General features: G+C 45.6%; 2 protein-coding genes and 1 non-coding gene across 5 annotated transcripts in view; 1 reads left to right on the forward strand and 2 right to left on the reverse strand.

Annotated features, from left to right (window-relative positions):
- The window catches only part of KIF11 (kinesin family member 11), a 42,294-nt gene extending 39,071 nt beyond the window's left edge, over positions 1-3,223 (reverse strand). Inside the window, exon 1 of the mRNA XM_004583359.4 lies at positions 2,883-3,223. Coding sequence (XP_004583416.2) covers positions 2,883-2,959 — 77 coding nt within the window. The 5' untranslated portion in view covers positions 2,960-3,223. The remainder of the gene's footprint in view (positions 1-2,882) is intronic.
- On the reverse strand, positions 371-476 carry LOC118759472 (U6 spliceosomal RNA). Its single transcript, XR_004996207.1, has one exon. It is a non-coding gene; the product is annotated as a U6 spliceosomal RNA (small nuclear RNA).
- Positions 3,224-13,493: 10,270 nt separating the features above from the next.
- Positions 13,494-17,749, forward strand: part of IDE (insulin degrading enzyme) — a 113,566-nt gene continuing 109,310 nt past the window's right edge. For 2 of the 3 annotated variants that reach the window (XM_058671112.1, XM_058671113.1), the window contains exon 1: positions 17,592-17,745. In XM_058671112.1, coding sequence (XP_058527095.1) covers positions 17,648-17,745 — 98 coding nt within the window. In that variant the 5' untranslated portion in view covers positions 17,592-17,647. Of the gene's footprint in view, positions 13,516-17,591; positions 17,746-17,749 lie in introns of those variants that run through there. The other variant, XM_058671117.1, reaches the window with a different exon arrangement.

The following is a 17,749-nucleotide window of genomic DNA, read 5'->3' on the forward strand; positions in this document are numbered from 1 at the left end:
AGGAAGGGAAGAAAGTTCTCTCCTAGAGGAAAGTGCTAATTCTTCATCCCACAAAAGTCACCAAGTACTAGACTCTGGGAATATAGCAAGAACAAAGCAAAGTACAAAAATAGAAAAAAACTGCCAAACACCGATTTCCTGTTCTCAGGGAGATTTCTAACCTAGTAAGTGTGAGGAGGACAACTAGTAAAAAAGAAATAAAAATATTAGGTGTAAATAAAGCAATTAAAAGGAATAAGAAGCAATGCTATAGTCCCAGGTGGCAGATTAACCCATTGTGTCCAGGAAGGTAATATTTTATATATATATATATTTTAATATAAATTTCTATTTCTATATAATATATATTTTATATAAACTTCTACTTATATAATACATGGAACATATCACGCATTTGCGTGTCATCCTTGTGCAAGAGCCAAGCTAATTCTCTGTATCGTTCCAATTTTAGTATATGTGGCATGCATGAAGGTAACATTTTTAGCAATAACCTAAAAACTGTGTCTATTGACAGAAGAATGAATAAAACATGGTACACATTTCTTAAAAAGAAAGAAAAACCCCGACAGCTACAGCATGCACCTGGATAACATTATGTTACGTAACGTAAGTCACAAAAAGATAACTGTACTAGGACTCCATTTGTTTAAAGGGATAGGGGGATGACAAATGCCCAGGGTGGGGAAGTGGGGAAAGAGGAGAAACTGCAAGGCTTCCCCTGACCCCTGACCCCACACTCCCACTAGTGCCCAGGGCCAGGGAGCACCCGTTTGCATCTATAAAGTACTGTGATTAGCAAAGGGTTATGGGGAGAAGGAAAGGGGAAGTCACTGTTCAATAAATACACAATTGAGTTTTTCCAGAAGAAAACAATTACAGAAAAGGATGGTGTAATAAGTCACAATATTATAAACTTATTTAATATTTCTGAATCACACACTTGAAGAGAGTTCAGATGATATGTTCTATGTGTATTTGGAACACAATTTAAAGATCAGGCAAAAGGGCCCAGCACAGTAGCCTAGAAGTTAAAGTCCTCGCCATGGGTGCTTTGGGATCCCATATGGGCACCAGTTCTAATCCTGGCAGAACCACTTCCCATCCAGCTCCCTGCTTGTGGCCTGGGAAGCCAGTCGAGGACGGCCCAAAGCCCTGGGACCCAGCACCCGCATGGGAGACCTGGAAGAGGTTCCTGGCTCCTGGCTTTGGATCAGTGTAGCACCAGCCATTGCGCTCACTTGGGGAGTGAATCATTGGACAAATCTTTCTCTGTCTCTCCTCCTCTCTGTATATTTGACTTTGCAATAAAAAAAATGGATAAATCTTTAAAAATATATAAAGAGTAGACAAAAAAAATTAGGGTGGGTAGTTCTCAGGGGGATCGGAAAGGTAGCCAGTAGCACAGCTGGAGCAAACCGGGCCCTGGTCTTGCCAAAGACCTAAGAGCAACTTGGACAGCTGCGAAGTTATTAAAAAAAAAGAGATAGGACAACGAGACAGAGACTATATGCGGTCTGCAAAGTGTAGAATTTTAGTTACACCACACGTGTGCTTATCCGGGACCTTTACAAGACAAGACTGGCCAATCTACCACGGCTTCCTAACTCAGAGCCGCTGACTCAAAGTTTAGTGCAAAAGTCTACTGCCAGACGCAAACTTGAGAAGCAAAATCTCTGTATACTGAAATTATAGTTAATATTAGACACAACTTTAACACGTGTTATTGTTGATCATAGAACTCTCTTCTAAGGCAAGGCTTGAAATGAGTGAGGCTAATCAAGCATCAAGTTCAAGATAAGGTCCGGAGGCGGATGAAGGGAGGGAGGGGAGATGGGGCAGGGAACACAGGAGGCTCCAGCTGCAGGGACAGTCTCTGGGGGCCAGCTACACAAACATTTGCTACATTGTTCTTCATAACCTAGTAAGCCTGAAGGATTTTGTAATTAACACTTTAAAAAGAAGTAAAACCACACAGAAAAGGTAATATTGCCTGGCTTCATTAAGCAACCAAAATAAATTAAAATTTGCATTCACTGTAGGTGCTTTTCTCGCCCCCCCCCAAATATTCAAATAAAGCAAGTTACTATTTTGTTAAGCCTCCAGTGTGCAACTGCTATGCATCCTTACCTCTATTTCAGGTCAGCAACAAAGTTCCTCTCTGACAACTAGTTAAAAAAGCATCCACAAGTCAAGTCATGGCAACAATCTAAGAAATTTGCTGATAGATTTTTTTTTTTAAAATAACTGACACACCGTGGAAAGCATCTAAAAAGTTGGATAACTCAATCTGCTTAAGCAGCTTTTCTTTTTACAAGTAAGCTCTTGCTCTACCAGCTCATTTTAAAATGGAGGTGTTGCTTGGCACCAGTTAGAGGAGAAAGAAACATCCTAAAATCTATCTCTTCTGGTTAGCACAGAAACAAGCAGCACAACCAGCACATCCTCAAGTTGCCTCGCTGTTCTGGAAAGCAACTCACTTTATCACTGCATTTTTCAGGCCAGAAGCACAGGGATGTGCAGCTGTCTAGCCGAGAGGAGGGCGCTGCCCCTCAACAGACAGAGCCGACCGGCGATCACGGGTGTTTAAGACATGAAGGGGATGGGAGAGACAAGGCAAGTGCGCCCACACCTGCAGGGGAGGGTTGCCGCTCGATTTCCTAAGTGACAAATTGCAAAGGCGAGCGTCCGAAAGTGACAGGTCCAACAGCACCTTTCCTCCGGTTCCTCCTTCCGGAGAGCTTTCCCTGACAAGCCTTCATCACAACCCCTCTCCCTTCCAGCTTTGCATTCTCACAGCAGCTTCACGACACGCGGGGCGACCAACAAAGAGGTTCCAAAAAAAAAAAAAAACGGAGCGACCCCATCCGTCACCCCGTTCCTACCTGCATCTCACCACCACCTGGATGTTCTTCCCCTTCTCGTCTTTCTTCTTCGCGGACGAATTCGCCTGCGACGCCATGATCGTCCTCGCCCCCAAACAGAAAAGGCCGAGGCGGGCTGCGGGCGGGCGGGGGGCGGCCGGGAGGGCCGAGGGGCTCGGATACGGACTCGTACCTGGCTGCCCTGCTCGCTCGGGGTTCTCCCCCAGGACGGTGGCCGCGGCGCGGGGAGCGACCAGCCCGAGCTGCCGGGACGTCCGGTCCTCCACTGAGCCCCGACCCGACCAACGACTCGGCGCCTCAATTTGAAAATAGGAGCCGGGTCGCCCAGCCAATAGCAGAGCGGGCGCGCCAGGCACCATGGGAAGCCGCGTCGTCACGGGGGCGTGGCCCGAGCGAGATGAAAAGCCGGGACCTCGGATCCGGGAGAGCCGTGCAGTTATACTTAGGAAGTGTACCGCATGGTTAAGGAAAAGGCACTGAGATGACGAGAAGCCATCACGGCGACACGATTCCAAGCCGGAAAACCGGGTCGGATTTGTAGCGACTCACAGTGTCAGGGTGACTCGGGGCGCGCCGGCGGCCTACAACTCCCAGCATGCCGCGCTCACCGGGGCCTGCGTCGCCCGCCTACACACGCTCGCCGGTCCGCGCGCCGTAGGCCTACAACTCCCAGCATGCCTCACGCTCGCCGGGCCTCTGGCGTTCCGTAGGCGAGCTGTGCACTGAACGCGGCTGCTTGGAGTACAATGGTTCGGCCGGTACTGGAAGGGAGTTCAGTGCGAGAGCCGTCCCTGGAGCTGCTGCTCTGCCCTTCACTGGCCCTACCGGGCTGTGGACGTCGCCAGGTGACGGCTAGGTGCTCTCCTGTTCCCTTCGTGGTCACGCACTGACTTCCGACCCGCCGCTCTGGAGAAGACACCTGCATCCATAGCTCAGACATCGTTCCGCAGAGTCAGTTGCTATCTTTATTTTTTAAAGATTTGTTTATTTCTCTTGGCAAGCTGCATATACAGAGAGGAGAGACAGAAAGAACTTCCGTCTGATGATTCACTCCCCAAATGGCCGCAACGGCCGGAGCTGCACCGAGCCGAAGCCGGGAGCCAGGAGGCTCCTCAGGGTCTCCCACACGGATGCAGGGTCCCAAAGCTTTGGGCCGTCCTCGACTGCTTTCCCAGGCCACAAGCAGGGAGCTGGATGGGAAGTGGAGCTGCCGGGATTTGAACTGGTGCCCATATGGTATCCCGGGTGCGTTCAAGGTGAGGACTTTAGCTGCTAAGCTGCCGCACCGGTCCCAGTTGCTGCTACCTTCTCTCAGTAGATGTGGCTCACCAATATCTCCACAAGGACCTAACCAAAACGGGCCTCTCTATGTCCTTCTCTCTGTATATCTGACTTTGCAATAAAAAGAAAGTAAATCTCTCTTTTTTTTTTTTTTTAAAAAAGGGCTTTCCTAACCACAGTTGTTTTTTTAATGTGAAATGCTGAGCTCTTTTATCTGCTGATTTGTTCCCCAACAACGGCCACACCAAGCCAAAGGCAGAAGCTTAGCACTCAGTTCCTGTCTTCATATATTGGCTGCAGGGACTCAAGCACTTGGCCATGGCCTGTTGCCCTCAGGGTGCACATCAGCTACAGGCTGGACCAGAAGTGGACGCAGTACCTGAACCCAGTCACTCCCAAAGGAGAGGCAGACATCCACGCAGTGGCCTAGCTCTTGTGCCGAATGCCCAGCCCCTGACCACTCTTAGCTAAAGCGTGTTTCTCGTACAGGTCTCTGTCTCGGGACCCTGTTTATTTATGTTGTAGTATTACAGTCTTTGATTGCATTGTGTATTGTCCCCCTCTCCCTGCCCCAGATCCAATGTAAATTTCATCAGGGACCTTGTCACTATGGGCTTCCCTAGTATCTTGAACAGGACCTTGTACAAAGTAGTTGCTCAAGAATTATGTACTTGAAAGCCTGAAGGAAGTCACTTCATCTCTCTCAGCCTTGTAAATAATAATTACTGGTTTTATGAGTATTAAAATAATAACATAAAATAGTGCATAATGGGCACATACATAATACCTCCTTTTTTATTAATAAACATCTAAACAATACATCAACAATCTAGGATTGATAAAAGAAATTTAGGAGTTTCCAATTGATTTACAGATACAGTTATGTGTATTAATCCATTTTTTGTTGCTATAGAAATATCTAAGACCTGGTAATTTTTAAAATGTAATTTTTTTTTTAAGTGTTTCTGTTTGGTTTTTTTTTTAATGTGTCTTTTTTTTTTTTAAGATTTATTCATTTTATTACAAAGTCAGATATACAGAGAGGAGAGACAGAGAAGAAGATCTTCCGTCCGATGATTCACTCCCCAAGTGAGCCGCAACGGCCGGTGCGCGCCGATCCGAAGCCGGGAACCAGGAACCTCTTCCAGGTCTCCCACACGGGTGCAGTGTCCCAATGCATTGGGCCATCCTCCACTGCTTTCCCAGGCCACAAGCAGGGAGCTGGATGGGAAGTGGAGCTGCTGGGATTAGAACCGGCGCCCATATGGGATCCTGGCACATTCAAGGCGAGGGCTTTTTAGCCGCTAGGCCACGCCGCTAGGCCCTAAAATGTAATTTATAAAAAATAAAGTTTTATGTTGCTTACGCCTTTGGAGACCAGGAAGTCAAGGGGCTGGTACAAGTATTTGCTGAGGGCCCCATCTCTCTATCATAACATGGGGATGACATCATGTGCCTGAGTTGTCAGGCTACCACACTCCAGCCAACCTAACTTCTTACAAACTCACTAATGCTATCATGGGAAGCCCCTCCACTCAGCCTCATGTAATTCTCACTACCTTAACATAGTATTTTTGGGATTAAGTTTCAAACATAAACCATAGCACTATCATTTGTTCTGTCAACCTCTATGCTAAAGATTTTGTATGCAGAGCCCTGTGCAGTAGCCTAGTGGCTAAAGCCCTTCAAACACCAGGATCCCATATGGGCGCCAGTTCATATTGCAGCTGCTCTACTTGCTTTCCAGCTCCCTGCTTGTGGCCTGGGAAAGCAGTGGAGGACGGCCCACAGCCTTGGGACTCCACAACGATATGGGAGACCTGGAAGAGGCTCCTGGCTTCAGATCAGCTCAGCTCTGGCTGTGGTAGCCACTTGGGGAGTGAATCAACAGATGGAAGATCTTTCTCTCTGTCTCCCCTCCTCTCTGTATCTGCCCTTCCAATAACAATTTTTTTTAAGAAAAGACTTTGTATGGAGTAGCCCACATGTCTTCAGAAAGCTCTAAACAATTGTGTTTCACCATTTTATCAGTAAGTAGGCTAGGTAGAGATGTTGTCTGTAGCCCTACAGCTGTCCAGTGTCAGGGGAGGAACTGAGGATTGTTCAGATTCCGAGTCCCAGGCTGTAACTTCTTTCTTTGCTGCCTTAGTTTTCCATTTGTTCCGCGTGCCTGTAGCCACTCTGCATACTCTCATTGAATGCTTTCTGCACACGTGGCAGTGAATCGACTGAATTGCCCTTGCCTTCATGACTTCGTCTAATGGAGATGAGTAAAGTTTTATGGACATTTCCAAGTATTGTGTTGCACGAAGTTGATGCCTATCTCGGAAATGTTCTTCCACATTGCCTTCATGGAGTTTGGACTGTTAAGGTTAATCATCAGCATTTCTCCCTTGCAAATCTGTCTGCTCATTGTTACAGATGACATTGAGTGTGAGTAGTTTATGAGTAAATTAGCCCAGGTTCCACCAAGACAACATGGCTGCCGTATGTCTGGTTTGGCATTTCTCAGGAGCATGTGCTCTTTTACAAATTATTTTGAGCTGATCATGTTTTTTTCCTACATCTTGAACATATTTGTAAAGATTAAATGCTGATGTTGAGGCACAGTAGGTTAGATGCTAGCATCCCGAATCAGAGTACTGTCTTCCTCCTGAACCAGCTCCCTGCTAATGCTCCTGGGAAGACAGCAGGGCTCCTGTTCCCAAGTGAAAAACCTAAACGGTGTTCCTGGCTTCTGGCTGGGGAGTGACCCAGAACATGGAAGATCTTTCTCTCCTCAATATATTGCTCTGCCTTTCAAATAAATAATTATTTTTTAAAAAAATTCAAAAACTCAGCCTAGCAGAATGACTCAATTGGCTAATCCTCCTTCAAGCACTGGGATCCCATGTGGGCACCAATTCATGACCCAGCTGCTCCACTTCCCAAACAGCTCCCTGCTTGTGGCCTGGGAAGTCACTGGAGGATGGCACAAAGCCTTGGGACCCTGTACCTGCATGGGAGACCTGGAAGAGCTCCTAAGCCTTGGATTAGTTTAGCTCCAGATGTTGAAGCCACTTGGAGAGTGAAACAGTGGATGGAAAATCTTCCTCTATCTCTCCTCTTTGTAACTCTGTCCTTCCAGCAATTAAAAAACAAAAAATAGTAATTTAAAAAACTCTAGGGCCCGGTGGCGTGGCCTAGCAGCTAAAGGTCTCGCCTTGAACACACCGGGATCCCATATGGGCGCTGGTTCTAATCCCGGCAGCTCCACTTCCCATCCAGCTCCCTGCTTGTGGCCTGGGAAAGCAGTCAAAGATGGCCCAAAGATTTGGGACCCTGCATCCATGTGGGAGACCCGGAAGAGGTTCCAGGTTCCCGGCTTCGGATTGGCGCAGCACTGGCTGTTGCGGCTCACTGGGGAGTGAATCATCGGACAGAAGATCTTCCTGTCTCTCCTCTTTGTATATCTGACTTTGTAATAAAAATAAATAAATCTTAAAAAAAAAGAAGAAGAAGAAACTCTAAAACTGGGGCCTGGCACCGTAGATTAGTAGCTAAAGTCCTTGCCTTGCACGCACCAGGATCTCATATGGGCACCAGTTCTAATCCTGGCAGCCCCACTTCCCATCCAGCTCCCTACTTATGGCCTGGGAAAGCAGTTGAGGACAGCCCAAAGCCTTGGGACCCTGCACCCAGATGGGAGGCTGCTGGCTTCAGATCAGCTCAGTTCCAGCCATTGTGATCACTTGCAACAAAGCAGGTAGCTACCTGGGGAGTGAACCAATGAACAGAAGATCTTCCTCTCTGTCTCTCCTCTGAATATCTGACTTTCCAATACAAATAAAAATTCTAAAACTTGGGCCCAGCACGGTGGCCTAGCAGCTGAAGTCCTCACCTTGAACGCGTCGGGATCCCATATGGGCACCTGTTCTAATCCCAGCAGCCTCGCGTCCTATCCAGCTCCCCGCCTGAAGCCTGGGAAAGCAGCGGAAGACCACCCAAAACCTTTGGACCCTGCACCTAGCTCCAGCACCGGCCGTTGCAGTCACTTGGGGAGTGAATTATCAAGTGGAAGATCTTCCTCTCGGTCTCTCCTCCTCTCTGTATATCTGACTTTCCAATAAAAATAAAATAAATCTTTAAAAAAATACTGCAAAAAATTCTAAAACTTAAGAAAGATGCTGTTGTGTCTTATCGTGTACTTTGAACTTTTAACTGTTTTAGTATTTACATGTATTCATTGTTATAATTTGTATAGTTATTTCCTTTTCATTAATAACATTAAATATTACTAACTTCCTAGAGTAGATAACAAATCAATTTTCAGACTTTTCCGTCCTTTCCACTGCCTCTTTCCCAGATGCTTATTATTACAATTTTTGGCTGCATCAGCATCCATATTTAGCTTATTGTGCCTGTTCAGAGCTGAATGTTTCTCTCTGATGACTAGAGGAGTTTGCAGTGACATGCTTTGATGCATCTGTTTTCATCCATATGGTTGAGCAGTCACTGGATCCTTTCCGTCTGACAACTCATTTCATCAGTTCAGGGAAATATGTTTTTATTATTCATTGATCTTTCACTCATTTTCTCTGTTCTTTCTGGAACTCCTATATATAGACATTAGATGTCACTAGACAGTGGTTATCACTATTAATCTTTAATACATATTTCCAATGACTACATATATTTTAAACAATTAAAATCATACATGAATATACTATTATGGTTTTGATTTTTTTTTCAATTTTACTTATTTATGGAATACGTTGTGAACATTCAACACATGTATTATAGAATTCTGTTTGCACACTGGAGTTTTAACTCTCAGTATTCTTCTAAGGCCTTAAAAATACTTTATAAGCATCATTTGCTATGTTCTTTTAAGACTCCTAAGTAACACCCAGCCAATACTCCAAGAGCAGAGTATGTGGACAATCTTAACGTGTGGCTGCCAGCATCCCATTAGTCTCAGTTGTAAAGGCTAATTGGGAGAGAAAGGAAGAAGAGGTTTCAATTTTCTGGGACTTCCCCCAACTCTTGGAACATGCCAGACTTTTCTTGGGTCCCAAACCTTTGCACCTGATGTTTGTACCATCTGAAGTCTTCCCCCAACCTTTCCAAAATGCAAATTACTGATTTTAAACATTTTTATTTTATTTTATTGGAAAGTAAGATTTGTAGAGAGAAGGAGAGACAGAGAGAAAGATCTTACATCCCCTGGCTCATTCCCCAAGTGGTCACAATGGCCGGAGCTGAGCTGATCCAAAGCCAGGAGCCTCCTCCAATCTCCCACGCGGGTGCAGGGTCCCAAGGCTTTGGGCTCTCTTCCACTGCTTTCCCAGGTCACAAACAGGGAGCTGGAAGGGAAATAGAGCAGCTGGGACACGAACCAGTGCCCATATGGGATCCTGGTGCATACAAAGCGAAGACCTTAGCCACTAGGTTACTGCACCAGGTCCAAATTACTGATTTTTGCATGAATATTTCAAGCATTGTCTATAACTCAAACTTACCTAGCAAATATGAGTTATTTAGCAAAGCTCCTAATAAACAAAGTTATAATAATTCACATATATAAGTACATTTAAAATTTCATGTTGCTTTTACATATTTTATTACCATAGTACTGTACTTAAAGCAAATATGCAGGGACAGGCATTTGTCCCAGTAGTTAGACACCAGTGAAGATGCCTGCATCAAATAGAATGTCTGGGTTTGAGTCCAACCTCTAGCTCCTGATTAAACCTTCTTGCTAATGCAGAGCGTGAGGCGCAGCAACTGAAGGTTCAGGTAGGGTCCTGCCACCCAGGTGGGAGACGGGAGTTGAGGTCCCGGCCCCTGGCTTCAGCGTTGTTCCATACCATTATGGGCATTTGGGGAGTGAAGCAATGAATAGGAACTTTCTCAGAGTCTGTCCATCCGCTTCTCTCTTTCTGCCTTAAAAATTAAAAAATATTTTATTAAAAAGAAACTCAAATACAAAGAGTGGTATAAGTACCACTGGGATCCATCAATAATTATAAGCTCATGGTCACTATTGCTTCTTCTACAACCTCATCCTCAATTTTTTTTTTCACATTTTGGTCACTTTATTAAATGACATGAAATACTCTAAGTTTGAACTAGTAAATAGCACTTTAAATGGTGAAAACACAGACAGTATATTGTCATACTTGAATGATCTTTTTTTTTTTTTTTTTTTAAAGATTTATTCATTTTATTACAGCCAGATATACACAGAGGAGGAGAGACAGAGAGGAAGATCTTCCATCCGATGATTCACTCCCCAAGTGAGCCGCAACGGGCCGATGCGCGCCGATCCGATGCCGGGAACCTGGAACCTCTTCCGGGTCTCCCACGCAGGTGCAGGGTCCCAATGCATTGGGCCGTCCTCAACTGCCTTCCCAGGCCACAAACAGGGAGCTGGATGGGAAGTGGAGCTGCCGGGATTAGAACCGGCGCCCATATGGGATCCCGGGGCTTTCAAGGCGAGGACTTTAGCCGCTAGACCACGCCGCCGGGCCCTTGAATGATCTTTAAAAACACAATTCCAGTTCTTATATATATTACAAAATAGCCTTAAAGAAAGAAGTGACATCTGTTCTACAGTACTTAATATACTCAATACAGAACTGAAAAGCAGTCTAACAGAAACATAGACAAGGTCCTCATAGCTGTGTGGTTTCAGCAGCCAAAGCTGGATGATGGACTGAAACATTATTACACAACCTGGACAAAACATATACAATAGCACAATACTAAGCAAAAATGCTTACTCCCAAAGAAATAAAACAGGTTACAAAATACGGAGAATTTTGCAAAACTGTATTACAAGCAGCATTTCAAATCGTCATTTTTAAAGCCATCACAACCATTTGAAACATCTAAAATAAATATAAAAATGAGCCTTGTAGTATCTTATTCATGTGATTTTTGTCTTTAAATATTTGTTAAGACTTGATATACCGCAGGAATCCATCAATAATTATCAGTTCATGATCAATATTGCTTCTTCTACAACCACATTTTCAATAACATTCTTTAAAAAAGGGCTGGTGCCATACCGTAGCAGACTAAGACTCTGCCTGTGGTACTGAAATCCCATTTGGGTGCCTGTTTGAGTCCTGGCTGCTACACTTTTGATCCAGCTCCATGGTAATGTGCCTGGAACGGCAGTGGAAGACGGCCCAACCACTTGGAGCCCTGCAGCCAAGTGGGACACCTGGAAGACACTCCTGGCTACTAGCTTTGAACATGCCCAGCTCCAGTTGTGCAGCCATTTGGGAAATAAATCAGTAGATGGAAGATCTCTCATCCTGTCTCTCCTTTTCTCTCTATAACTCTTTCTTTCAAATAAAAACAAGTAAATGCTTAAAACATTTTTTAAAATTATTTGAAAGGAAGATTTCATCTGCTGTCCATTCTCCAAATGGCCATTAAGTCAAGTTTGCCCCAGGCCAAAGCCAGCAGCCAGGAACTCCATTTGGATCTACCACATGGGTATGGGAGTCCAGGCCCGTGAGCCATCATCCACTGTCTTCCCAGGTGTATTGCCAGAAAGCTGGCTCAGAGGAGAGCAGCTGAAACTCAAGCAAGCACTCTGATATGAGCAGTTGGCACTCCAGTTGGGGGTTAACACACTGCTCCAATGCCAGCCCTCCAGCGAATTATTCTAAACCAAATCCCAAGATCGTTTTATTTCATTTCCTAATATTTTACTATATAGCTGAAATGAATAAAAAACATAAGTCTTACCACTCTCATGCCTACAAAATTAATATAATGCTAGTAATCACTACTTAGTGTTTCTACTTTCCTAATTATCTCACTTTTTCCCCCTAATTATCTCACATATGTACCTTTTTCATGGTGGGTTTGTTCAAGTCAGGATTCAAATAAGAACCAAACATTTCATTTGATTAATTCTGCTTTTTTTCTGTTTCTTGCTCTGTCTTCTTTTTTTTTTCAATCATTAAAAACAATATTTTTGCCTCCTCCACCTCTTCCCATACCTCAACCCTCTCCATCCCTCTCAACTATATAGACAATATTAAAAATAGAATTTAAAATTTAAAAATTAATTTTTAGGGCCCAGCGTGATAGTGTAGTGGTTAAAGTCCTCGCCTTCAATGCCAGGATCCCATATGGGTGCCAGTTCTAATCCCGTCCGCTCCACTTCCCATCCAGCTCCCTGCTTGTGGCCTGGGAAAGCAGTCAAGGACAGCCCAAAGCCTTGGGATCCTGCACCCACTTGGGAAACCCAGAAGAGGCTTCTGGCTCCTGGCTTCGGATCGGCTCAACACCGGCCATTGTAGCTGCTTGGGGAGTGAATCAATGGACAAAAGATCTTCCTCTCTGTCTCCCCCCCTTTTTGTATATATCTGGCTTTCCAATAAAAATAAAAACCAGCACCCATATGGAATCCCAGGTGTGCAAGATGAGGACCTTAACCACTATGCTATGGCGCCAGGCCCAAAAATAAAATAAATCTTAAAAAGAAAAAAGAAAAGAAAAAGCTTTAACCAGTAGTAGGTTAAGCCTCTGCCTGAGGTGCCAGCATCCCATTATCTCATCATCCCATCATCCCATCAGTTGCTGCTTTGAGTCCTAGTTGCTATACTCCCAATCAAGTTCCTTGCTAATGTGTCTGGGTTAGCAGTGAACAATGGCTCAAGTCCTTGGGCCTCTGTACCCACATGCAAGATCCAGAAGCAGCTCCAGGTTCCTGATTTCAAAACAGCCCAGCTCTGGCTATTGCAGACATTTGCGTAGTGAATCAGCAGATGGACGATCTCTCTCTCTCTCTCTCTCTCTCTCTCTCTCTCTCTCTCAGTGTCTCTCCTTTCTCTGTGTAACTCTTCCTTTCAAATAAAAAGTAAGTCTTTAAAGAAAATAATTAGTCTATCTGAGAGATACAGAGAAAATTCCCACTTTCTGACCTCATATGTCCACCATAGCTGGAGCCTGCTTGGGCTAAAGTCAAAAGCTGGGAAAGCAGTTTTAAGTCTTTCGCAAGGATGACACAAACCTAATTCCTTGAGCCATCACCAATGCTTCCCAGGATCTGTACTGGTAGGCAGCTGGAGTCAGGAGCTGAAGCTAGGAACCAAACCTGGCTCTCAAATGTGGGTGTCAGACATCCCAACCGCAAGGTAAATCACCCGCTCCTGTTGAAGAATTTAAAACAAAAAAAGAATCTATATATGTTCGTATCAATTGACTTTCTTTAAAAAAAAAAAACTGTACTCTTTGGATTTACAGAAAGAGGGAGAGATAAAAAGAATGAATCATCCAGTGGTTCATTCCTTAAATGACCTTCCTCAACAGCAGGGGCTGGGCCAGCTGAAGCCAGCCAGGAGCTCATGTGAGTGACATGGGCCCAAGTATTTGGGCCTCTTCTGCTGTTTTTTCCAGATGAATTAGCAGGAAGGTGGATTGGAATTGGAGCAGCTGGGACTTAGACTGGTGCTCACACATGATACCGCCATCATAAGCAGCAGATTAACTCACTGTGTCACAAAGCTGATCCCATATTTTATAAAAATGTTGTTACAACTTGATAATTTTTTTAGATTTATTTATTTATTTGTTGCAAAGTCAGATATACAGAGAGGAAGATCTGTTCAACTGATTCACTTTCCAAGTGATCGCAATGGCCAGAGCTGAGCAGATCTGAAGCCAGGAACCAGGAGCTTCTTCTGGGTCTCCCAAACGGGTGCAGGGTCCCAAGGCTTTGGGCCGCCCTCACTGCTTTCCCAGGCCACAAGCAGGGAGCTGGATGGGAAGTGGAGCTACAGTGATTAGAACTGGTGCCCATATGGGATCCTGGCCTATGCAAGGAGAGGACTTTAGCTGCTAGGTCACCTCGCTGGGCCTGACAATTCTTTTTTTAAAGATGTATGTATTTTATTGGAAAGGCAGATATGCAGAGAGAAGGAGAGACAGAGAGAAAGAGCATCTAGTCTGTTGGTTCACATCCCAAGTGGTTCCAACAGCTAGAACTGGACTGATCCAGAGTTAGGAGCTAAGCCTCTTCAGGGTCTCCCATGCAGGTGTAAGATCCCAAAGCTTTGGTTACCCTCTACGTCTACTGCTTTCCCAGGTTACAAGCAGGGAGTTGCATGGGAAGTGGAGCAGCCAGGATTTGAACTGGCGCCCATATGGCATTCTGGTAGATGCAAGGCAAGGATTTAGCCAGTAGGCTATTGTGCCGAGCCCAGCTTTCCAATTCTAAGACCTCTTACAATCTGCTTTTTTTTTATTTTGAAAATTATTTAAAATGAATCAGATGATTCATTTCCTACAGTGTCCAAACCTTCTGAATTTTGCTGATTACATCCTTACACTGTGATGTAATGTGTTTGTCCCCTGGATTGCCCTTGAGTAGAGGATAGTGGAGACATATGGGGTACCCGTATTATAGGTAATTAACCCAATAAGTCATAACAGCCCCAAACATAAGTAATTTATATTTGAATTCAAGTGTGTTAGAATACATATATTTGAATCTGTGTCTAGTTTTTCCTTTTAGGACAGGAATAAGTTAAGCACATTACCTTGTTCTACTTCTTGTCCACGTGGTTCACACCTCATGTTTTTTTGTTTGAGGTGGGCAAACATTATCCTCCACATCTTCACAATGTCTACTCTGGGCTATGCCCAAATGTTATCTCTGCAGAGAGCCCCTCTTTTTTTTTAAGATTTATTTATTTTTATTGGAAAGTCAGATATACAGAGAGGAGGAGAGTCAGAGAGGAAGATCTTCCATCCAATGATTTGCTCCCCAAGTAGCTGCAATGGCTGGTGCTGAGACAATCTGAAGCCAGGAGTCTGGAACCTCCTCTGGATCTCCCACGCAGGTGCAGGGTCCAAAGGCTTTGGGCCATCCTAGATTGCCTTCCCAGGCCACAGGCAGGAAGCTGGATGGGAAGCAGGATTGTTGGGATTAGAACCGGTGTCCATATGGGATCTTGGCGCGTTCAAGGTTAGGACTTTAGCCGCTAGGCTGCCATGCCGGGCCCTCAGGCCCTCTTGACCATCTTACTTCAAATAGCTATGTTATGCATAAGTTCTAATTTCCTTATCCTGCTCTTTACTTTTCTTCATATTATTTATTCACTTGTTGGATTATTGTACTTTCCCACACAGCTAGAAGTTAAGCTCCATGAGCACAGCAACTTCCATCCTTCCCCCCCCCCCCACCGCCACTGCTATATCCCCCAGACTTTTTTCTTTAAAGATTTTGAGAGGCAGAGTGACAGAGAGACAAGGTTCACTCCCCAAATGGCCACAACAGCCAGGGCTTGGGGTCAGGATGAAGTCAGGAGCCAGGAACTCCATCAGGTTCTCCCACATGGGCTGCAGGGGTTCCAGGGCTTGGCCAGCTCACAGTGCCTTCCTAGGGTGGATAGGACTCAAACCAGCATCGCAATATGGGATGCTGGCATCAGACGAGGCAGATTAATGATATGGTAGAACTCCAGTGCTTCTCCCCAGCATTTCAAATAATGACACCTAGAAGGCGTTCAATAAGTATCCGTTAAGTGAATGAAATGACGGAATGAAAAGTTTTGGAATCAAACGATTCTGGGCTCACACTACAGCTCCAAACACTTGATATACAACAGTTGGCAAGTACTGAAACTCTCGGTGCCACAACTGCCTCATCTCTGGTAAGTGGACATATGCATGTGAAGATTAAGGATTTATGTCCAACCAAAGACCGAGGTGCAATGCCATCCAGTGGACCCTCAGTTGCTAGTTTCTCTCCATACCCTCTTTATTGAGATGATCTTACTATTACCCTTTCTTATCCAGTACAACCATTCCCACCTAAGGTAGAATTATCGTGAAGCCAAATTGGCTTAAATTTCAGGGCTTGAGACTGGGAACTGTGGAGGAAAAACTAATAACACTCTGGAAGCATTTTTATGTAAGCATTCCTAATTCATCGGCTAAGGAAATCTCCGGAGGAAGGAAGGCTCCTGAATCTGATTCACTCTCCTTAAATATTAACTTTGTCCATTTTACAGTATTCCTAACTGGTATTCTATTTCTAAAAGAAATATCCCAATTTGTATACATCCCAGGCTCTACAAAAAATAAATCCATCCTTGACCTAACCCAATTACAAATTTCATGAAGTGAGCATATGTATTCAAATTCTGCAATAACACTCTTACAGAAGCAGCTCCAAGAGGGCTGGAAGTACTAATGTAACTTTATTTATTTATCTATTTATTTATTTATTTGAAAGGCAGGATTACAGAGAGAGAGATCTTCCATCATCTGGTTCACTCCCCAAATGTTGGGACTGTGCCAAGTCAAAGCCAGGAGCCTAACACTCTCCCTCCAGATCTTCCTCGTGGGTGCCCAGCACTTGGGGGCATTGTTCACATTAGCAGGGAGCAGCGTAAGAAGTAGAGCAGCGGGATGCTAACCAGTGCCCATATGGGATGCTAGTATTGATTAAGCATCAATTCGCTTATGGGACTGTCTTGCTGAATTCCCATTTTAAGTCATAATGGGAATCAGCAGGCTGTTCTTGGCTGCAGGCTTTTGACCGCCACCTCAGACCTCAGAAAGAAATCGAAGATTATTTAAGCTGCGGAGTCATGATCACTAATGGCAGTCTTCAAGACCCGGGCCAAAAACAAAGCAATCAGATGCATAACAGCTACTCCTAGACTGTTTGTGGGTGCAAAGCCAAACCAAGCCACCAGGGAGAAAAATCTGAAAAGTAAGGACTTGAATTGCCAGCCAGTAGTAGTAGTCCTAGTGCTACTGGTAGCTTGTATTTTTAAGGTTAATCAGTGCCATGTCTTTGCCGTGGCCGGCCCCGTCTCCCCCTTCTCTTAGCAGGACTGCTGGCTTCCCAGATGGAAATGTCCCTCTGGAGTCGTCTGAACGTGCCCTATTGCACGCCCAGGCCTCCTCTGTGGCGCATCTGTGTCCACAGCTCAGGTCTCCTTTTCGTTCTAGGAAGGGAGTCCGCGGAACGCACAACGAGGATCCGTTTTCTGTGAGGCCGCTGCGCCTGCCGATCTGATTCCACAAAACACCTGCAGGGTCGGGGACCCTGGCCACTACCTGCCACCCCGAAAACAGGGCCCCGGAATCCCCTCCGTGTATCACGAGGGCATCCCCTCAGCCCTCTTCCTTCAGCCACACACACACACACACACACACACACACACACACACACCGCCACCCGCATGTGTGCACCCGGGAATGACCCAGTGGAGATCCTCTCCGCCTTTCAGGAAGGCCTGGTGACTGCGTTTCCCGGGCTCCCGGCCAGAGGATAGCCTCGCCGTCCGACCCCGCCGTCCCTGTCGCCTGCGTCCGGCTCGCTAAGCAAAATCCGGAGTAGAAACCTCCCCGTCGCTCCCGGGAGGCGGCGCGCTTTGGCGCCGCAGGCCGGGCATGCGCAGTGGACAGGGCCGGCTCCCGGCGCAAGGAAGCGTTCGCCGTGATCCCAGCGGCTGCGCCGGGGTATGCGGTACCGGCTGGCGTGGCTGCTGCACCCTGCGCTGCCCTGCGCCTTCCGCTCCGTCCTCGCTGCCCGCCTGTCGCCCTCGGAGCGCCTCTGCGGGTGA

Source organism: Ochotona princeps, chromosome 13 (genome assembly GCF_030435755.1).
Source record: "Ochotona princeps isolate mOchPri1 chromosome 13, mOchPri1.hap1, whole genome shotgun sequence".
In the NCBI taxonomy this organism is placed as follows: Eukaryota; Metazoa; Chordata; class Mammalia; order Lagomorpha; family Ochotonidae; genus Ochotona; species Ochotona princeps.